Consider the following 22,825-nt stretch of genomic DNA (forward strand, 5'->3'; position numbering starts at 1 on the left):
GGAGAACGGGACTTGGTGCGAGTTAGGATACGGGCAACAGAGTTTTGGATGAACTCGAGTTTATGCAGGGTGCGAGGTGGGAGGCCGGCCAGGAGAGCATTGGAATAATCAAGTCTCGAGGCATGGATAAGGGTTACAGCAGCAGATGAGCTGAGGCAGGGGCGGAGACGGGTAATGTTACAGAGGTGGAAGTAAGCGGTCTTGATGATGAAGCGGATATGAGGTCAGAAGCTCATCTCAGGGTCAAATAGGTTGCGAATGATCTGGTGTTCACAGCATGTTCGCAGGAACTCAAAAAGTCCTTAATTGGCTGTAAAGCGCTTTGGGCCGGCCTGAGGTTGTGAAAGACGCTATATAAATGCAAATGCTTTCTCTCTTCCAAGGACACATGGCTGAATAGTTTCAAAGTCGGAGGTGTTTGGGGGCGATTATACAGGAAAAGTGTTGTCCCAAGTTTCGGCATGCTGCTATCCCGGCACTTACACCGGGATCACGCCCGCCGACTCCCTCCAGTTTTGGCACTGCCTCAGTACACGGCATCAGGGGGAGGGGACCTCAGTAACATGGGGCTGGCTGGTACCCGTGCCACAAGCTGCTGGGAAATCCAGCCTCACTGCCAGGTCCGGTTGGCTGGTTCAGGGAATCTCCAGCAGTAAGGTTCAAAATCTCACCATCCATCTTTGGGGGGGGGGGGGGGAGGTCAAAGGCCATGATGTCAGCCTCGGATTAACCCCCCCCCCCTTTAGTAGGGCTCACAATCGCCCCCAAAGCAGCCGCTCACCCTCTTCCCACTTGGCGTATCGGACTCCAAGCTTGTGCCTGGTCCCCATGAGGCCAGGGACATGGGGGTCTCCACGCCCTCGGCCCCACCTCTTCTGACACGGACTCCTTCTCCGGTTCCCACATGTCTCCTAAAATTCCCAGTCCAGAAGGGGAAGGGGTGTCTATTATACACGACTGCGTATTATAATCAGAGAATTACGGTAATCGTTCTCTGCATTGCTGAGCTCATCTCCGTTGTGTCACCCCGATGAAATAAATGTGATAAATTTGACTCGCTCAAGGGGTGAAAATATTTACACACATTTCTGCTTATTAACCAGGCATCGAGGGCGTTCACACATTAGTCAGATGCAGCGAGAGATTGTCTGTGGGACCACATCCTCCATCACTCTGTATCGAACCAGCCCAGCCCAAGGGCAGGAATGAAGGAAGTTTAAACCACCAGGAAGTACCTTAGCCCTGAACCTACAGAAAACAACCAAAAAAAAAAATCCCTGCACATTCCGACCGGGAAACAACCAACTTCCACTGAGCAAAGCAAAAAAAAAAATAATGCCAGGGATGGAAGTGAACTTCGTGTTTCTGAACTCCAAGAGGAGTGTGCTGAAGATTGCAGAGCTGGTAAGTAGCAGAGAGAGTTTATATACAAAGCAACAATTAAAGGGAGGGGAGGGGAGGGGAGGGGGCATTCGCTTCATGGGGAATGTGTGTGGCTGGGCCACTCCTTGATGGGTCAATGTCCCAACAGGGGTCACAGAGAGTGGGACTGGGTCAAAGGGCACCAACACTTAAACACCTGAGACCATGCAGACGCTGCGACAACGGATGAACGGACACCGCGCAACAATCGCCAAACAGGAGGGTTCCCTCCCAGTCGGGGAACACTTCAGCAGTCATGGACATTCATCCACCGACCTTCGGGTAAGCGTACTCCAAGGCGGCCTTCGAGACACACGACAACGCAAAATCGTCGAGCAGAAATTGATAGCCAAGTTCCGCACCCATGAGGACGGCCTCAACCGGGATCTTGGGTTCATGTCACGCTACACGTTACCCCACCAGCGAACAAATGTTATCTGTTTTTAATATAATGGGTCATTTGCTGGCTCTCTCTGCCTTCCGGATGTTTCTGCCTCTCTCTGTGTTTTTTTTTCTCTGTTTTTTTTCCCTGTTTGTTTTTTTGTTGAATGTGTATTCGGAGGTTCTGCAGGTAACACCTCTCTGTCTGAACACGGTGATTGCCTTGGCAACGGGCAGTTGCAGGGGCAGTCTGTAAACACCATGTATTATTGTTCAATATGTATAAATGCGTAGGCTTCAAGGAGATCTTGAAACATTTGCCTGAGGAAGGAGAAAATCTCCGAAAGCTTGTGAATTTAAAATAAAATTGCTGGACTATAACTTGGTGTTGTAAAATTGTTTACAATTGTCAACCCCAGTCCATCACCGGCATCTCCACATCATAAACACCTGAAGGTGCTGAGCAGCAGGTCCCAGCTTTGAGCCCTGATCTTCGACCTCAGTCAGGGCAGAAGTTGATCTGCTGAGCGGGGGAAGGGAGATAATTTAACGAGAGAGAAAAAAAAGGTCTGGTGAGTTCTACAAACACAAGATTGATTTCCCCTTTACTGAGTGGATAACGTGTGTCTTTTGTGCCTGTTTCCAGGTTGCAGCTTTTGTTACCTTTGTTTCCTTTGCCTCTTCCTCCTCCGGAGTTTTCATCGCCGTTCCCCTCATGGAGATTCTCATCACGTCGGCCTTCTACCTTTTGTATCTGCTCAAACTCGACTCAAAATTAACACTATTGTTCTGGCCACTGATGGTAAGTACAGTCCATTGCAAGTTAATATTATGGGTTGGGAAGGACCTGGTCAATCATTGGTATAGCCCTTAGGAGGACCAGTGTTTTGAGATGTTGAGATAGGGGTTGGGAACATCGAAAGGTATAAGACCAGTGAACTTCATTGTGGTTTACCCGTGCTGTACCTGCCCTGGGAGTGTTTGATGGGACAGTGTAGAGGGAGCTTTACTCTGTATCTAACCCGTGCTGTACCTGCCCTGGGAGTGTTTGATGGGACAGTGTAAAGGCAGCTTTACTCTGTATCTAACCCGTGCTGTACCTGCCCTGGGAGTGTTTGATGGGACAGTGTAGAGGGAGCTTTACTCTGTATCTAACCCGTGCTGTACCTGTCCTGGGAGTGTTTGATGGGACAGTGTAAAGGCAGCTTTACTCTGTATCTAACCCGTGCTGTGCCTGCCCTGGGAGTGTTTGATAGGACAGTGTAGAGGGAGCTTTACTCTGTATCTAACCCGTGCTGTACCTGCCCTGGGAGTGTTTGCTGGGACAGTGTAGAGGGAGCTTTACTCTGTATCTAACCCGTGCTGTACCTGCCCTGGGAGTGTTTGATGGGACAGTGTAGAGGGAGCTTTACTCTGTATCTAACCCGTGCTGTACCTGCCCCGGGAGGGCAGGATGCTGATACTTGGTGCCTGATATAGGGAAATGGTTCAATTCTCCAGCACTGATATCCCTCACCTTGAAAAAAAGAAGAATTATTTTATTTAATAAAAAAAGGAATTATTAACTGAAAGTTTAATCTTTTCCAGGATGCAGCAAATTCTGTGTTTGCCTCCGTGCTCCTGCTGATTGTATGTATCTGTGCTGTGGCCAGTAAGGTCACTACTGGGGTCCTAACAGGGTCGGTAAGTAGCAGACGGTCAAATTATAGACCAGTTAGCCTAACATCTGTTGTGGGGAAAATGCTGGAGTCTATATTTAAGGATAGGGTGACTGAACACCTCGAGAATTTTCAGTTAATCATAGAGCCAGCATGGATTTGTGAAAGGTAGGTCGTGCCTGACAAACCTGATTGAATTTTTTGAAGAGGTGACTAAAGTAGTGGACAGGGGAATGTCAATGGATGTTATTTATATGGACTTCCAGAAGGCATTTGATAAGGTCCCACATAAGAGACTGTTAGCTAAGATAGAAGCCCATGGAATCGAGGGAAAAGTACGGACTTGGTTAGGAAGTTGGCTGAGCGAAAGGCGACAGAATGTGACTAGTGGAGTCCCGCAGGGATCTGTCTTGGGGCCTCAATTATTCACAATATTTATTAACGACTTAGATGAAGGCATAGAAAGTCTCATATCTAAGTTTGCCGATGACTCAAAGATTGGTGGCATTGTAAGCAGTGTAGATGAAAACATAAAAGTACAAAATGATATTGATAGATTAGGTGAATGGGCAAAATTGTGGCAAATGGAATTCAATGTAGACAAATGTGAGGTCATCCATTTTGGATCAAAAAAGGATAGAACAAGGTACTTTCTAAATGGTAAAAAGTTAAAAACAGTGGATGTCCAAAGGGACTTTGGGGTTCAGGTACACAGATCATTGAAGTGTCATGAACAGGTGCAGAAAATAATCAAGAAGGCTAATGGAATGTTGGCCTTTATATCGAGAGGACTGGAGTACAAGGGGGCAGAAGTTATGCTGCAGCTATACAAAACCCTGGTTAGACCGCACCTGGAGTACTGTGAGCAGTTCTGGGCACCGCACCTGCGGAAGGACATATTGGCCTTGGAGGGAGTGCAGCGTAGATTTACTAGAATGATACCAGGACTTCAAGGGTTAAGTTACGAGGAGAGATTACACAAATTGGGGTTGTATTCTCTGGAGTTTCGAAGGTTAAGGGGTGATCTGATCGAAGTTTATAAGATATTAAGGGGAACAGATAGGGTCGATAGAGAGAAACTATTTCCGCTGGTTGGGGATTCTAGGAGTAGGGGGCACAGTCTAAAAATTAGAGCCAGACCTTTCAGGAACGAGATTAGAAAACATTTCTACATACAAAGGGTTGTAGAAGTTTGGAACTCTCTTCTGCAAACGGCAATTGATACTAGCTCAATTGCTAAATTTAAATCTGAGATAGATAGCTTTTTGGCAACCAAAGGTATTAAGGGATATGGGCTAAAGGCAGGTATATGGAGTTAGATCACAGATCAGCCATGATCTTATCAAATGGCGGAGCAGGCACGAGGGGCTGAATGGCCTACTCCTGTTCCTATGTTCCTAAATGACCTCATGTCAACTGGTGTAAGCCCGATGCCTGATGGGACTGGGCCCAGAACGTGCGTTGATCTTGATACTGGACGAGTGATCGCTGGGCTGCCCGGGGTTGTGATGGGACAAGTGATTGGTCTTCTACCTTTCAGCAACATCAACTTGCATTTATATAGCGCCTTTAACATAGTAAAACGTCCCAAGGCGCTTCACTGGAGCGATTATCAAACAAAATTTAACACCGAGTCACATAAGGAGATATTAGGACAGGTGAAAGGCAAGTTTTAAGGAGCGTCTTAAAGGAGGGGAGAGAGGTAGAGAGGCGGAGAGGTTTAGGGAGGGAATTCCAGAGCTTAGGGCCTAGGCAGCTGAAGGCACGGCCGCCAATGGTGGAGTGATTAAAATCGGGGATGCACAAGAGGCCAGAATTGGAGGAACGCAGAGATCTCGGAGGGTTGTAGGACTGGAGGAGGTTACAGAGATAGGGAGGGGGCGAGGGCCATGGAGGGAATTGAAAACAAGGAGGAGAATTTTTAAATCGAGGCGTTCACGGATCAGGAGCCAATTTCTAATTCAGCTGCTTCCATTCATAGCCCAGTTACGCCTTGTGTTATATATGGAGGGGGGCGGGGGGGGGGGGGGGGGAAGGGGGGAAGTGGGGGTTATGGAGAGTATATTCGCTCCGTAGTCTCTGGATCACACAGAGAGCCCGTCACACATTAGTGATGTTGCAGAAAAAGCCAGAATGTGATTTTTTTTTTTTTGGTTTCCCCCTCTCTTTCCCAATTCCTGCCCTCCCCCCGAAAGGCACTTGTTCCCACTGGGGCATCGGTTCCACAGTCACCATCCACCCTCTGCTACCTCACCCAAGGGCAGGGCAGGGTTTGCCCTGTGAGGGGGCCTCGTGCGGAGGTTCATTTGGGAACCCCCCCCCCCGATTCTACACTCACCCGTTTTACACTATCGCACAAAATCAAAATCTACCCCACTGTGTTCACACGCACGCTCACTGTTTCCTCATGTGAACTATTTACACCGATCAGGAGTTATTGGTGGTGATCACAGCCCCTCTCTCTCTCTTCCCCCACCCCCCACCCCGCATTCATTTCCACACCGTTCAGAGGCTGGTGTCCCCATCACAAGCCGACGATTGCGAGTTAACCTGATCCGTTAGAGGGCACGCGCTGATAGACGTGCGTGTCGACCACTCAGAGCGTCAGCTCTGACATTCAACCGTTGCAGGAACCTCCCAACGGCGCTAAAGATCAGCAGGCCGACCGAATCAGGAACCACCCTGGACTGTGTGACTCAGCAAAGCAGCGATCGGTCGATCAGAGCATTAACCCACGGAGCCAGCAAGGGAGCTATAGAAGTTACAGCACGGATACGGGGCCATTCGGCTCAACCAGTCCGTGTCTGCGTTTACCCCCCGCCTGAGCAAATCGCCCAGTCACATTTACCCTCCTCTGTTCCCACATCCATTCAACCCCTTTTTCCTTCACCCTCCTGTCCAATCTATTCTTGAATGTCGACATAGTTTCTGCCTCAACCACTAACCCTGGCAGTGAATCCCACAGCCTCACAACTCTCTGTGTGAAGAAGTTTCTCCTGCCCTCTGTTCTAATTCTCTTACATTTAATCTTGTATCTATGGTCCCCTCAACTACAAATCTGCTTCTATCTACCCCGTCCCTTCCTTTCGTAATTTTAAACATTTCTATCATATTGCCCCCTTGATTTGCGTTGTTCTAATGAAATAAGACGATATCTTTCAAGCGTTCTGAATGAGAGTCGAGCGTAACTAAGGTCCCATTTCCCTGTGGATACTAACTGCTTTCTGTCTAATCTCCAGGTCTTCGGGTTCATGGCGGCTGCCCTTTACGCTGCAGACGCTTATGTAATGTCGAGCCTCATTACGTTGAACCAGCCCAAGGCTTCTAGCAGATAATGGCGACGAGCCAGGTGGCCCGGTCTCCATGACCTATGTCAGCTGCTGATTTGTCAGTCTGGTCCATCTCCCGATGGATTCACAGCTTCGGCTATGTCCCTCTCGGATCGTCTCCTTGCATTCCTGGGACGACCCGGGCCGCTCGCTCGTAGCCACCCACCCCACGGGCCAACAAGAATCCAAGGTGGCGGGAGACCACGGTGCTGATTTTGGCAAAGAAGGGATTTTTGCCTTCTACTGCGGCCTGCCTCAATCCAGAGGAGAAACCTCCAACTGAGCTTTGTCAGTGTAACATAACTGGTCTTTACATAGAATTACATCGAAACGTACAGCATAGAAACAGGCCATTCGGTCCATCAGGTCTGTGCCAGTGTTTCTGCTCCACACGAGCCTCCTCCCACCCCACTTTATCTCACCCTATCAGCATATCCTTCTTTTCCTTTCTCCCTCTCGTGTTTAACTAGCTTCCCCCCCTTAAAGGCATCGATGCTATTCGCCTCAACCATTCCACGTGGTAGTGAGTTCCACATTCTCACCACTCTCTGTGTAAAGTAGTTCCTCCTGAATTCCTTATTGGATTTATTAGTCAATATCTTATATTTATGGCCCCTAATTTTGGACTCCCCCCTCAAGTGGACACATCTCCTCCACGTCCGCCCACTTTAAAGTGTTTGTGTTCATCTTTATGATTTTGCCAGAGATATTGAGCGGAGGAAACCCTCGGAAACACAGTCACGATGTTGCCTCGCACAGTGAGCGAGGGGAATTCTTAGCCCACAGGTGCTGGCAGGCGTGACTACTTGAATGGCTGGGTAAAGGGGACAGTCTGCATACCCAGAGTGCGGGCCTCTTAAGATGCTCACGTTGTGAGTGCTGTAATTTATATATTTGTTAACTATTGCTCCTACTGGGAAAACTGCAATCACCACTCGACTTCCACTGATTTTCTTACGTGTCACGGAATGTTCTGGAAGTCAACATGTCATTCCTTTTAATTAAAAAAAAATCTCCAAAACAAAGGCTTTTTGTGTCTTCTTTGTTTGTAGAAGGCAAGGACTTGTAATTATACAGTGCCTTTCACAACTGCAGGACGTCCCAAAGTGCTTCGCAGCCAATGAAGTACTTTTGAAGTGTAGTCATTGTTGTAATATAAGGAAACGCAGCAGCTAATTTGCGCACAGCAAGATCCCACAAACAGCAACGTGATAATGACAAGATAATCTGTTTTAGTGATGTTGATTGAGGGATAAGTTTTGACCCAGGACACCGGGGAGAACCCCCCTGCTCTTCTTCGAAATGTTGCCATGGGATCTTTTATGTCCACCTGAGAGGGCCTCGGTTTAACATCTCATCCGAAAGACGACACCACCGACAGTGCAGCACTCCCTCAGTACTGGCACTGGGAGCGTCAGCCTGGATTACAGGCTTGAGTCTCTGGAGTTGGGACTCGAACCCCTGACATTCTGATTCAGAGGCAAGAGAGCAACCTCTGAGCCGCAGCTGTGAAGTATTTAAAAGTGTTAACACTCCTTCGTTTCTAATGTAAAAATTCAAAAAAGGGGAGCGGGGCGGTATTTTGCGAGTTGGGGGGAGGGGCAAGAATTGAAAGGATTGTGTACAATTCCAAGTTTTTCTGCCCGTGGCCCTGGACTAGGTTGGGTTTCATCTCAATCCAGTGCTGATCTTTGCAGGAAACAATTCCTCTGCTCCCGAAGAAGCTGCCTTGAGCCTCTGAGCTTTAACATCCACAGGGGCCTGTGCGGTCAGTGACTGTTTCAGGGGAACTACAAAGAGGAACAGTGATCATTCATTCAGATACTTGCTCAAAACAGACGCTGCATTAAGAGGCCGCAGCTTCCGGGCTTGCACAATGACTTATCAACTTTTTTTCTACTAACACCAATATACGAAGTGGGCCCGACAAGGATTCCTGCAGCTAAACGCCAACTGTTCACCACTCAAACATTTTTTATCAACTCCCCATTCAGTCCATGTTGCTCCCCCACTATTTCCGAGTGAATTCTCGCTCCCTGAAAGCATTCGACCCCAATTTGCCCCATTCCTCTCCAGTAGGATGCGGGACAGTGTCACGGTAAATAACAGCCTCTTTCCCCATCTCCTCTCTGCACCCAACTTGTCAATAGTGATGTGTAAACCCGGATAGTGAGTGTCAGAGGGCTATTCAACCATAAAACTGTTACCCCCTGAACCCCTCGATTAGATTCCAGCCTGTAACTCACTCCCGGGTAGCTGTTATTCTATATATAAACCCCCCGAACCCCTCGATTAGATTCCAGTCTGTAGCTCACTCCCGGGTATCTGTTATTCTCTATATAAACCCCCCGAACCCCTCGATTAGATTCCAGCCTGTAACTCACTCCCGGGTATCTGTTATTCTATATATAAACCCACCCGAACCCCTCGATTAGATTCTAGCCTGTAACTCACTCCCGGGTATCTGTTATTCTATATATAAACCCACCCGAACCCCTCGATTAGATTCCAGCCTGTAACTCACTCCCGGGTATCTGTTATTCTATATATAAACCACCCGATCCCCTCGATTAGATTCCAGCCTGTAACTCACTCCCGGGTATCTGTTATTCTATATATAAACCCACCCGAACCCCTCGATTAGATTCCAGCCTGTAACTCACTCCCGGGTATCTGTTATTCTATATATAAACCCACCCGAACCCCTCGATTAGATTCCAGCCTGTAACTCACTCCCGGGTATCTGTTACTCTTTATATAAACCCCCCGAACCCCTCGATTAGATTCTAGCCTGTAACTCACTCCCGGGTATCTGTTATTCTATATATAAACCCCCCGAACCCCTCGATTAGATTCTAGCCTGTAACTCACTCCCGGGTATCTGTTATTCTATATATAAACCCCCCGAACCCCTCGATTAGATTCTAGCCTGTAACTCACTCCCGGGTATCTGTTATTCTATATATAAACCCCCCCGAACCCCTCGATTAGATTCCAGTCTGTAACTCACTCCCGGCTATCTGTTATTCTATATATAAACCCCCCGAACCCCTCGATTAGATTCCAGCCTGTAACTCACTCCCGGGTATCTGTTATTCTATATATAAACCCCCGAACCCCTCGATTAGATTCCAGTCTGTAACTCACTCCCGGGTATCTGTTATTCTATATATAAACCCCCCGAACCCCTCGATTAGATTCCAGCCTGTAACTCACTCCCGGGTATCTGTTATTCTATATATAAACCCCCCGAACCCCTCGATTAGATTCTAGCCTGTAACTCACTCCCGGGTATCTGTTATTCTATATATAAACCCCCCCGAACCCCTCGATTAGATTCTAGCCTGTAACTCACTCCCGGGTATCTGTTATTCTATATATAAACCCCCCCGAACCCCTCGATTAGATTCCAGCCTGTAACTCACTCCCGGGTATCTGTTACTCTTTATATAAACCCCCCGAACCCCTCGATTAGATTCTAGCCTGTAACTCACTCCCGGGTATCTGTTATTCTATATATAAACCCCCTGAACCCCTCGATTAGATTCCAGCCTGTAACTCACTCCCGGGTATCTGTTATTCTATATATAAACCCCCCCGAACCCCTCGATTAGATTCTAGCCTGTAACTCACTCCCGGGTATCTGTTATTCTATATATAAACCCCCTGAACCCCTCGATTAGATTCCAGCCTGTAACTCACTCCCGGGTATCTGTTATTCTATATATAAACCCCCTGAACCCCTCGATTAGATTCTAGCCTGTAACTCACTCCCGGGTATCTGTTATTCTATATATAAACCCCCTGAACCCCTCGATTAGATTCTAGCCTGTAACTCACTCCCGGGTATCTGTTACTCTTTATATAAACCCCCTGAACCCCTCGATTAGATTCCAGCCTGTAACTCCAGCAAGGAGTGGAGGAGAGGAGAAAAAACTCACCTATCCTCCATTATCCAGCTTCCCCTTAAATGTATCTCTGTTATTCGCCTCAACTACTCCTTGTGGTAGTGAGTTCCACATTCTCACCACTCTCTGGTTAAAGAAGTTTCTCCTGAATTCCCTATTGGATTTATTAGAGACTATTTTATATTTATGACCTCTTGGTTTGGTCTCACCCACAATATTTACCCTATCAAATCTATCAAATTTTAAAGGCCTCTATTCGTTCACCCCTCAGCCTTCTCTTTTTTGGAGAAAACATCCCCAGCCTGTTCAGTCCTTCCTGATAATTATAAACTCTCAGTTCTTGTATCATCCTTATAAATCTTTTTTGCACCTTCTCCAGTGCCTCTATATCCTTTTTGTGATATGGAGTCCAGAACTGTACACAGTGCTCCAAGTGTGGTCTAGCCAAGGTTCTATATAAGTTTAACATAATCTCTAGAAATGAACCCCAGTGCTTTGTTTGCAGAGAAAAGAAACAAAAAAATAAAATTGCAATAAACACTCTGCCGTTCCCTCCGCCCACCCTCCAAACCCCTCCCTCGATTTAGGAGGTTTTCTCAGGGTCTGTGTCTTTAACCAGTAGTTTCAGACATGCGATATCTCCTGCACATTTCCATTACCAGGGCTGGAGCGCTTCAGCTATGAAGAGAGACTGGGAAGATTGGGTTTGTTTTCCTTGGAGCAGAGGAGGCTGAGGGGGGACATGATTGAGGTGTACAAAATTATGAGGGGCACAGATAGGATGGATACTAAGGAGCTTTTTCCCTTCGTTGAGGGTTCTATAACAAGGGGACATAGATTCAAGGTAAAAGGCGGGAGGTTTAGAGGGGATTTGAGAAAGAACTTTTTCACCCAGAGGGTGGTTGGAGTCTGGAACTCACTGCCTGAAAGGGTTGTGGAGGCAGGAACCCTCACAACATTCAAGAAGCATTTGGATGAGCACTTGAAATGCCATAGCATACAAGGCTACGGACCAAATGCTGGAATATGGGATTAGAGTAGACAGGGCTGATGGCTGGCGCGGACACGATGGGCCGAAGGGCCTCTATCCGTGCTGTATAACTCTATGACTCTACTATAATATACCTTATTCCCAGGGACCATCTGTCTGACTTATCGCACGTCAGGTTATACAAATCCCACCCTGGCAGTTCGAGAATTTGAATCCAGTTTTTAAAAATTCGGAATTAAAAAGCTGGTGTCAGTAAAAGTGACCGTGAAACTGTCGGATTGTCGTAAAAACCCACTGGTTCACTAATGTCCTTTAGGGAATAACAGATACCCGGGAGTGAGTTACAGGCTGGAATCTAATCAAGGGGTTCGTGTAGTTTATATGTAGAATAACAGATACCTGGGAGTGAGTTACAGGCTGGAATCTAATCAAGGGGTTCTGGGGGTTTATATATAGAATAACAGATACACGGGAGTGAGTTACAGACTGGAATCTAATCGAGGGGTTCGGGGGGTTTATATATAGAATAACAGATACCCGGGAGTGAGTTACAGGCTGGAATCTAATCGAGGGGTTCGGGGGGTTTGTATATCGAATAACAGATACCCAGGAGTGAGTTACAGGCTGGAATCTAATCGAGAGGTTCGGGGGGTTTATATATAGAATAACAGATACCCGGGAGAGAGTTACAGGCTGGAATCTAATCGAGGGGTTCAGGGGGTTTATATATAGAATAACAGATACCCGGGAATGAGTTGCAGGCTGGAATCTAATCGAGAGGTTCGGGGGGTTTATATATAGAATAACAGATACCCGGGAGAGAGTTACAGGCTGGAATCTAATCGAGGGGTTCGGGGGGTTTATATATAGAATAACAGATACCTGGGAGTGAGTTACAGACTGGAATCTAATCGAGGGGTTCGGTGGTTTATATATAGAATAACAGATACCCGGGAGTGAATTACAGGCTGGAATCTAATCGAGGGGATCGGGTGGTTTATATATAGAATAACAGATACCCGGGAGTGAGTTACAGGCTGGAATCTAATCGAGGGGTTCGGTGGGGGGGGGCGGTTTATTCACTTCCCCAGCCCTCTCCAGTTTCCCTCTTGATCGCTGACCTGTGCTTTTTTTTCCCTCCATGAGCAGGCTCGCTTCTGAGTCATAAATTTGTGGCTTCGAGTCCCATTCCAGAGACTTGAGCGCATAATGTCGGCCAACACTCCCAGTGCAGTGCTGAGGGAGTGCTGCACTGTCGGAGGTGCCGTCTTTCGGATGAGACGTTAAACCGAGGCCCCGTCTGCCCTCTCAGGTGGATGTAAAAAGATCCCCTCGTGCCGAGCTCATGCAAGGCGCTATGTAAATGCAAGTTCTTTCTTTTGAGACTCTTTCTGTACTTGGGGAGCCTTATAGAAACCAAGTTTGGCACCAATGTGGAAGCTGGAAAGATTTGGCTCGATGCCATGGATTGTGACACCAGTGCAACTGGCGTAAAGCAAATAACTGGCTGCTGGTTTGCAGCATCTGTTATGATAATGGTGTTAAAGCACGAGATTGTCACAGGAAATAAAACTCTAACAGGCTCGGTGAACGATGCAATGAGCTCTTTATTGGAGCCTTGCAACCTCTGGGCGGATATTTCAGTGCTGACTGGGCGGGATGGGGTACTAAACTGTCTAATAGTCCCCAAAAGTTACCAAACCGACGGAGGAGACTGAGTGGAGGATTTAAAGTCTGCAACTGGACATGAATCTGTTTTAGGAGGTAGAGTGGAAGGAGCTGCAATAATTTTTTAAAAACTGCATGAAACACAATGCAGTTTTGAAAATATCATTTTGCATTCGTTTCTTTGCAGTTTAATTTAAACTTTGCAAAGTCATTTACAAATTTTGCAGTCATTTACAAAGTTTTTTTTTTTGCAAAGTTTTTAATAAAGCTTTGTTGCAGTTTATTTATAAAGTTTTTTGCAGTTTTCAAGTTTTCAGTTTTTTTGCAAAGTTCTTTTTTAGTTTTTTTTTGCAAAGTTTCAAGGCAATTCTTTGAACTTTGACAAAGTTGTGATGAAATTGATCTCACACCGTTAGTTTTTTTTAAATTTCCTGTCTGTGAGACTGACTCTTTCCCTCTTTCTCTGATCGTCCCATTTTCTCAAAGTCTTCAGATTGGAGGAGCCCGAGTTTCCGTAAACCCAGGATTTCCGCTTCCCGCTAAAAAAAAAACCCTTTTAAAAAAAAAGCTTCAATTTCCCCAAAAGAGAAATCCCCAAATTTTAATTTTTCTTTGCTCCCCCTCCTCCCTCCCCCTCCCCCTGGTCTATCCAGAGCCTCCGCCGTGATGGGAGACAGCGAATCGCCGGACCCTGCTCCCTCCTCTTCGCCGGGACTCAGTGCCCTGATCCCGGACAAAAGTTTCTTAACTTCTCGGAAAGGATTGCTGCTGGCGGCCGAAGTGGTGAGTGTGTGTCTGCAGTCACTAAAATCTGCATTCTTCTTTCACCCTCACCGCCCCATTATCCCTGGACCAGCTCCTGCCTGAACACTGAATTCTCACTTACTGTGTGTGTAAAATAATAGGCAGGCACTGTTTCTCTGGGAGTGGACTTCCTGTTTATTTTGGCCAGAGAGAGTGCTGAATTTGAGTTGATGGCAATCGGGGAAATCATATTGAGAAGAGGAAATCTTGTTGGCATCTCATGGTGGTGGTGTCGCAGGTACAGGTGTAGACCGTGACCTTCTTGTCGGGCTGTTGGACCATGGAGGGCATCGCAAGCACTCGGTGCCCCAGCAAGGGCTTCACTGGGCAGAAACTCTCACTGATTGTTCCCCTTCCCTCAGCCGGGGAACTAGGGACAATTGTGGCACCCGCCCCCTCCTTAACCATGCCCCAGTTCAGAGCAACTAACTCAGCACAGACCATTTAAAGCAGAGAAGTTATATTAAAGTGGTATGGGACCTTAGTTAGACCACACTCTGAGCGCTGTGAACCGTTCTGGACTCCGTATTATAAAAAGGATATAGAGGCACTGGGAGACGGTGCAAAAAATATTCACAAGGATGATACCAGAACTGAAAGGATATACTTACCAGGAAAAATTGAACAGGCTGGGGCTCTTTTCTCTAGAAAGGAGAAGACTGAGGGGTGACCTGATAGAGGTCTTTAAAATTATGAAAGGGTTTGATAGGGTAGACGTAGAGAAAATGTTTCCACTTGTGGGGAGACCAAAACTAGAGGTCATAAATATAAGATAGTCACGAATAAATCCAATAGGGAATTCAGGAGAAACTTCTTTACCCAGAGAGTGGTGAGAATGTGGAACTCGCTCCCACAAGGAGTAGTTGAGGCGAATAGTGTAGATACATTTAAGGGGAAGCTCGATAAACACACGAGGGAGAAAGGAATAGAAGGGTGAGATGAAGAGGGGTGGGAGGAGGCTCGTGTGGAGCATCTACGCCAGCATAGAGCAGTTGGGCTGAATGGCCTGTTTCTCTGTTGTAGACTTGATGTAATTCTACGTAAGACCAGTGATCGAGTCAGGGAGCTGCTAGGTCTGCGTGGACCGGTATTAGACCGCGTGGTGCTTTTGCCAACTTGAGTGTAGGAGACCCCCTACCCTCAAGGTCATTGGTGTCAGCTCGTTGGCATTACTTCTCTGCACTTGTCCTTATGTGTCGGCCGTTGCGCTGTGGGTAACACTCCCGCCCCTGGGTCAGAAGGTCACGGGTTCAGAGTCCCACTCCAGAGACTTGAGCACATAATTTAGGGCCGACACTCCCCGTGCAGTACCGAGAGAGTGCCGCACTGTCGGAGGTGCCGTCTTTTGGATGAGATTTTAAACTGAGGCCCCGTCTGCCCTCTCGGGTGCACGTAAAAGATCCCATGGCGACTATTTCAAAGAAGAGCAGGGGAGTTCTGGGCCAATATTTATCCCTCAATCAACATCACTTAAAAACAGATTATCTGATCACGATCTCATTGCTGTTTGTGGGATCTTGCTGTGCGCACATTGGCTGCCACGTTTCCAACATTACAACAGTGGCTACAGTTCAAAACGTACTTAATTGGCTGTAATTTTGAGACGTCCTGAAATTATGAAAGCCGCTGTATAAATACAAGTTCTTTCTTTCTCTGCCGACCGCAGCCACAGGGGGAGGGGTGAAGAAGATTACGATGCAGTTTTGGCGATGGACTGAATGTGGGGTCTGTGGTCCAGCCCAGGGTCGAGTGTGACACCACCGGGGTTGACCGCTTGCAGAATCCAGGAAGTTGGGGATGGGGTCAGCGGCTACAGCAAGGAATGTCTGGCAGGGCCTCGAGCAAAACGCCTCCGATCTTCTCCACCCGTGCTTTCTCCGAGAGAGTAAGAGGGAGCAGAGGCTGAGTGAGGTCGGGAACGGGAAGTAAGGGGCAGACAGAATGGGGGAGGCAGCGGGACAGTACAGTGACCGTCAAGAGCAGGGAGGTGAGATTAGGTATCAGCAGTAGAAAACTGATTCACGACTGCAGATAATGTCACGGTGACAAAAATGTATCTTTTTCTCTGCCTTAAATAATTAATTTGAATTAACGTTTACTAATAAAAGTCCAGAGGGGTGTTTAAAGGACACTCTGAGAATACTTAGTTATTTCTCTGATTTCCTTCACCCCACCATTGGTGGCCGTGCCTTTAAGCTGCTTAGGTCCTAAGCTCTGGAATTCCCTCCCTAAACCTCTCCAACTCTCTCTCCTCCTTTAAGACGCTCCTTAAAACCTACCTCTTTGACCAAGCTTTTGGTCACCTGTCCTAATATCTTTTATGTTTCTCGGTGTCTAATTTTGATTATGCTCCTGTGAAGCGCTTTGGGACGTTTTCACTGTATTAAAGGCGCTATATAAATGCAAGTTGTTGTTGTTATTTCAATTTTTTTTTTATTCGTTCATGGGATGTGGGCGTCGCTGGCGAGGCCGGCATTTATTGCCCATCGCTAATTGCCCTTGAGAAGGTGGTGGTGAGCCGTCTTCTTGAACCGCTGCAGTCCGTGTGGTGAAGGTTCTCCCACAGTGCTGTTAGGAAGGGAGTTCCAGGATTTTGACCCAGCGACGATGAAGGAACGGCGATATATTTCCAAGTCGGGATGGTGTGTGACTTGGAGGGGAACGTGCAGGTGGTGTTGTTCCCATGCACCTGCTGCCCTTGTCCTTCTAGGTGGTAGAGGTCGCGGGTTTGGGAGGTGCTGTCGAAGAAGCCTTGGCGAGTTGCTGCAGTGCTTCCTGTGGATGGTACACACTGCAGCCACTGTGCACCGGTGGTGAAGGGAGTGAATGTTTAGGGTGGTGGATGGGGTGCCAATCAAGCGGGCTGCTTTGCCCTGGATGGTGTCGAGCTTCTTGAGTGTTGTTGGAGCTGCACTCATCCAGGCAAGTGGAGAGTATTCCATCACACTCCTGACTTGTGCCTTGTAGATGGTGGAAAGGCTTTGGGGAGTCAGGAGGTGAGTCACTCGCCGCAGAATACCCAGCCTCTGACCTGCTCTTGTAGCCACAGTATTTATATGGCTGGTCCAGTTAAGTTTCTGGTCAATGGTGACCCCCAGGATGTTGATGGTGGGGGATTTGGCGATGGTAATGCTGTTGAATGTCAAGGGGAGGTGTTTGGACTCTCTCTTGTTGGAGATGGTCATTGCCTGGCACTTGTCTGGCACGAATGTTACTTGCCACTTATGAGCCCAAGCCTGGATGTTGTCCAGGTCTTGCTGCATGTGGGTTCGGACTGCTTCATTATCTGAGGGGTTGCGAATGGAACTGAACACTGTGCAGTCATCAGTGAACATCCACATTTCTGACCTTATGATGGAGGGAAGGTCATTGATGAAGCAGCTGAAGATGGTTGGGCCGAGGACACTGCCCTGAGGAACTCCTGCAGCAATGTCCTGGGGCTGAGATGATTGGCCTCCAACAACCACTACCATCTTCCTTTGTGCTAGGCATGACTCCAGCCACTGGAGAGTTTTCCCCCTGATTCCCATTGACACTCGGTCAAATGCTGCCATGATGTCAAGGGCAGTCACTCTCACCTCACCTCTGGAATTCAGCTCTTTTGTCCATGTTTGGACCAAGGCTGTAATGAGGTCTGGAGCCGAGTGGTCCTGGCGGAACCGAAACTGAGCATCGGTGAGCAGGTTATTGGTGAGTAAGTGCTGCTTGATAGCACTGTCGACGACACCTTCCATCACTTTGCTGATGATTGAGAGTAGACTGATGGGGTGGTAATTGGCCGGATTGGATTTGTCCTGCTTTTTGTGGTCAAGACATACCTGGGCAATTTTCCACATTGTCGGGTAGATGCCAGTGTTGTAGCTGTACTGGAACAGTTTGGCTTGAGGCGCGGCTAGTTCTGGAGCATAACTCTTCAGCACTACAGCCGGGATGTTGTCGGGGCCCATAGTCTTTGCTGTATCCAGTGCACTCAGCCGTTTCTTGATATCACGTGGAGTGAATCGAATTGGCTGAAGACTGGCTTCTGTGATGGTGGGGATATCGGGAGGAGGCTGAGATGGATCATCCACTCGGCACTTCTGGCTGAAGATGGTTGCAAACGCTTCAGCCTTGTCTTTTGCACTCACGTGCTGGACTCTGCCATCATTGAGGATGGGGATGTTTACAGAGCCTCCTCCTCCCGTTAGTTGTTTAATTGTCCACCATTCACAACTGGATGTGGCAGGACTGCAGAGCTTTGATTTGATCCGTTGGTTGTGGAATCACGTAGCTCTGTCTATAGCATGTTGCTTCCGCTGTTTAGCATGCATGTCGTCCTGAGTTGTAACTTCACCAGGTTGGCACCTCATTTTTAGGTACGCCTGGTGCTGCTCCTGGCATGCTCTTCTACACTCCTCATTGAACCAGGGTTGATCCCCTGGCATGTTGGTAATGGTAGAGTGAGGAATATGCCGGGCCATGAGGTTACAGATTGTGCTGGAATACAATTCTGTTGCTGCTGATGGCCCACAGTGCCTCATGGATGCCCAGTTTTGAGCTGCTAGATCTGTTCTGAATCTATCCCATTTAGCACGGTGGTAGTGCCACACAACACGTTGGATGGTATCCTCAGTGCGAAGATGGGACTTCGTCTCCACGAGGACTGTGCGGTGGTCACTCCTACCAATACTGTCATGGACAGATGCATCTGCGACAGGTAGATTGGTGAGGACGAGGTCAAGTAAGTTTTTCCCTCGTGTTGGTTCACTCACCACCTGCCGCAGGCCCAGTCTAGCAGCTTCAAGACTCGGCCAGCTCGGTCAGTAGTGGTGCTACCGAGCCACTCTTGGTGATGGACATTGAAGTCCCCCACCCAGAGTACATTCTGTGCCCTTGCTACCCTCAGTGCTTCCTCCAAGTGGTGTTCAACATGGAGGAGGACTGATTCATCAGCTGAGGGAGGACGGTAGGTGGTAATCAGCAGGAGGTTTCCTTGCCCATGTTTGACCAGATGCCATGAGATTTCATGGGATCCAGAGTCAATGTTGAGGACTCCCAGGGCCACTCCCTCCTGACTGTATATCACTGTACCGCCACCTCTGGTGGGTCTGTCCTGCCGGTGGGACAGGACATACCCAGGGATGGTAATGGAAGAGTCTGGGACGTTGGCTGAAAGGTATGATTCTGTGAGTATGGCTATGTCAGGCTGTCTGTGGGACAGCTCTCCCAATTTTGGCACAAGTCCCCAGATGTTAGTGAGGAGGACTTTTCAGGGTCGACTGGGCTTGGTGTTTTGCCTTTGTCGTGTCCGGTGCCCAGTGGTCCGTCCGGTTTTATTCTTATTATGACTTTTCGTAGCGAGATTTTACAACTGAGTGGCTTGCTAGGCCATTTCAGAGGGCAATTAAAAATCAACCACATTACCTCTAGAATCAAACACGTTGTCTGTGCAGCTTTCGTGGGCCATCGATATTTACACGACTGATTCTACAGCTAATTTCTCAATGAACGATAGGGAGCTTAATATATTGATTGTTTTATGGCTCGTGGGTCAATCAGTGTCCTGGATGGTTGAACAGTCCATCTGACAACGATCAAATGTACTCATGTCTTTGAATCTTTTGGTTGGACATGTCTGCATAGATACCCCTGGGCTATCTTGGCATAGATTAACAGTACAATTTTAAAGGGGGTGCATGAACAGAGGGACCTGGGGGTGTACGTACACAAATCTTTGAAGGAGGCAGAACAAGTTGAGAAGGCTGTTAAAAAGCATATGAGATCCTGGGCTTCATTAATAAAGGCATAGGGTACAAAAGCAAGGAAGTTATGCTAAATCTTTATAAAACACTGGTTAGGCCTCAGCTGGAGTATTGTGTCCAATTAGGAAGGATGTCAAGGCCTTGGAGAGGGTGCAGAGGAGATTTACTAGAATGGTACCAGGGATGAGGGACTTCAGTTACGTGGAGAGACTGGAGAAGCTGGGGTTGTTCTCCTTGGAGCAGAGAAGGTTAAGGGGAGATTTGATAGAGGTGTTCAAAATCATGAGCAGTTTTGATAGAATAAATAAGGAGAAACTGTTTCCACCGGCAGAAGGGTCGGTAACCAGAGGACACAGATTGAAGATAATTGGCAAAAGAACCAGAGGGGGAGATGAGGAGAATTTTTTTTACACGGTGAGTTATGATGATCTGGAATGTGCTGCCTGAAAGGGCGGTGGAAGCAGATTCAATAATAACTTTCAAAAGGGGATTGGATAAATACTTGAAAAGGAAAAAAAATTGCAGGGCTATGGGGAAAGAGCAGGGAGAATGGGACCAATTGGATAGCTCTTTCAAAGAGCCGGCACAGGCCCAATGGGCCGAATGGCCTCCTTCTGCACTGTATGATTCTATAAAGAATCAGGCCCAGGCTGGGGTGTGGAGGGGGGGGGGCGGGTTGGAGGGGGGGGTAGTGATTTTGATTGATCGAGGGACGGGGTCATTGATTGGTTGTAGTGTCAGGGTCAGTAACCTGTTACTGGTGTAGACTCGGCTCGTTCCATCTTACTCCTCCCTCTCGTTTCAGGTGCTCTCCTTCATCATTTTCATTTGTTACCTGGCATCGTCCTCGGCTTCCTTCATGGCCGCTCCGCTCATTGAATTCCTACTGGCCCTTTGTGCCTATTACGTGTACGTGACAAAGTACATCGACCGCTTCTCGAGCTTCCATTGCCCGTTGATTGTGAGTATCACCTTTCTCTCTCTCTCTTCCCGGACGCACAGGTACAGAGTTTGTCGGCGGACAGGTGGCGTTGGAGCTGGCGAAAGGGAGTCACGTTAAGTCCTGTCACAGGTGGCATCTGAAGCTCGTACTCAGGGGGAAAATTACACCTGCCAGCTTGGCTCAGTGGGTAGCACTCTCGTCTCTGAGTCGTACGCCTGTGGGTTCAGGTCCAAATCCAGAGCCTTAAGCACAGAATAGGGGACACGAGGAGGCCATTCAGCCCCTCGAGCCTGGTCCGCCATTCAGTTAGATCACGGCTGATCTGTATCTTAACTCCATCTACCCTCCTTGGTTCCATAACCCTTAATACCCTTACCCAACAAAAACCTGAGATCTCAGTTTTGAAATTTTCAATTGACCCCCAACCTCAACAGCTTTTTGGGGGAGAGAGTTCCAGATTTCCACCCCCCTTTGTGTGAAGAAGTGCTTCCTGACATCACCCCTGAACGGCCTGGCTCTAATTTTAAGGTTCTGCCCCCCTTGTTCTGAACTCTCCCACCAGAGGAAATAGTTTCTCTCTCTCTACCCTATCAAATCCTTTCATCATCTTAAACACCTCAATTAGGTCACCCCTTAAACCTCTAGAATTTTAAAATATATCTGAAGCTCTTTTTTCTCTCCCTTCCACTGGCATCGCTGGTCATGGTACGCCCTGGCATGTGCAGCAGCTTCCCCCCTCACCTGACCTGGTTGTGGGTTTAAGTCCCACTCCAGAGACTTGAGCACATAATCTAGGCTGACACTCCCAGTGCAGTGCTGAGGGAGTGCTGCACTGTCGGAGGTGCCGTCTTTCAGGTGAGACGTTAAACCGAGGCCCCGTCTGCCCTCTCGGGTGGATGTAAAAGATCCCACAGCACTAATTCGAAGAAGAGCAGGGGAGTTCCCTCCGGTGTCCTGGGGCCAATATTTATCCCTCAACCAACATCACTAAAAAAAAACAGATGATCTGGTTATTATCACATTGTTGTTTGTGGGATCTTGCTGTGCGCAAATCGGCTGCTGCGATTCCTACATTACAACAGTGACTACACTTCAGAAAAGTACTTCATTGGCTGTAAAGCGCTTTGGGACATCCTGAGGTTGTGAAAGGCGCTATATAAATGCAAGTTCATTCTTTCATTATAATCGCCCCTTATTTCTCGCAAAACACTTTGCATCCAATGTATCACCTTGAAGTGTGACTCGCTGGGCTCGTACTAAATACCGCAGCGGGTTAATTGGACAAGTTTTGCTAACTATGTTTTAACGAGCAATTTTTTTTTATTAAACGCATTTCAATTATTTTGTCGGAAAAAAATATTCCAGGACTTCCTGCGCTGCGTCACTGCTGCCGTCATCTTCTTCGCGATATCGATCTACGCCGTCACGAAAAGCGAAGCCGCTTCGAAAACAGCTGGGGTGAGTAACCTCACAACCTTTTAAACCCCCGCGTGGATCAGATTCCGTTTTCATCTGCTGTCGTTTTCAAATCAACAATTTTTTGTTGGGTCTCCTCTCCTCCCCCCACCCCCCCCCCCCCCTCCCCTTTTTTGAAAAGGTCTTCGGTTTCGTCGCGACTGTCGTGTTCGCCTTTGATTTTTACTACATCTTCAACAAGCTGACCGGCTTCTTAAATCCCCAGAACCTTCCGACCCACACCGCAACTATCAAAAAATCAACAGGTAAGAGAAATCGCGAAGGGTTTTGATAGAGTAAACAGGGAGAAAGTGTTTCCAGTCCCAGAAGGACACAGATTTAAGGTGATCGGCGAGAGAAGGGAGAAGAGCGAAGAAAATGTTTTTACGCAGCGAGTTGTTCTGATCTGGGACGCGCTGCCTGAAAGGGCGGTGGAAGCAGATTCAATAGTGACTTTCAAAAGGGGAATTGGATAAATACTTGAAGGGGAAAAATTTGCAGGGCTACGAGGAAAGGGCAGGGGAG

The 22,825-nt window shown here is 47.8% G+C and overlaps 1 protein-coding gene across 4 annotated transcripts in view; it reads left to right on the forward strand.

Moving 5' to 3' along the window:
* Positions 1–1,014: 1,014 nt before the first annotated feature.
* LOC137333816 (CKLF-like MARVEL transmembrane domain-containing protein 3) overlaps positions 1,015–22,825 on the forward strand; it is a 28,919-nt gene continuing 7,108 nt past the window's right edge. The window contains exons 1-6 of one of the 4 annotated variants that reach the window (XM_067998173.1): positions 1,015–1,404; positions 2,450–2,605; positions 3,391–3,486; positions 20,708–20,863; positions 22,211–22,303; positions 22,443–22,566. In XM_067998173.1, the coding sequence (XP_067854274.1) occupies positions 1,336–1,404; positions 2,450–2,605; positions 3,391–3,486; positions 20,708–20,863; positions 22,211–22,303; positions 22,443–22,566 (694 nt within the window). In that variant the 5' untranslated portion in view covers positions 1,015–1,335. Of the gene's footprint in view, positions 1,405–2,449; positions 2,606–3,390; positions 3,487–13,283; positions 13,454–14,008; positions 14,141–20,707; positions 20,864–22,210; positions 22,304–22,442; positions 22,567–22,825 lie in introns of those variants that run through there. The other 3 variants (XM_067998177.1, XM_067998175.1, XM_067998176.1) reach the window with 3 other exon arrangements.

This window comes from Heptranchias perlo, chromosome 16 (assembly GCF_035084215.1).
Source record: "Heptranchias perlo isolate sHepPer1 chromosome 16, sHepPer1.hap1, whole genome shotgun sequence".
Classification (NCBI taxonomy): domain Eukaryota; kingdom Metazoa; phylum Chordata; class Chondrichthyes; order Hexanchiformes; family Hexanchidae; genus Heptranchias; species Heptranchias perlo.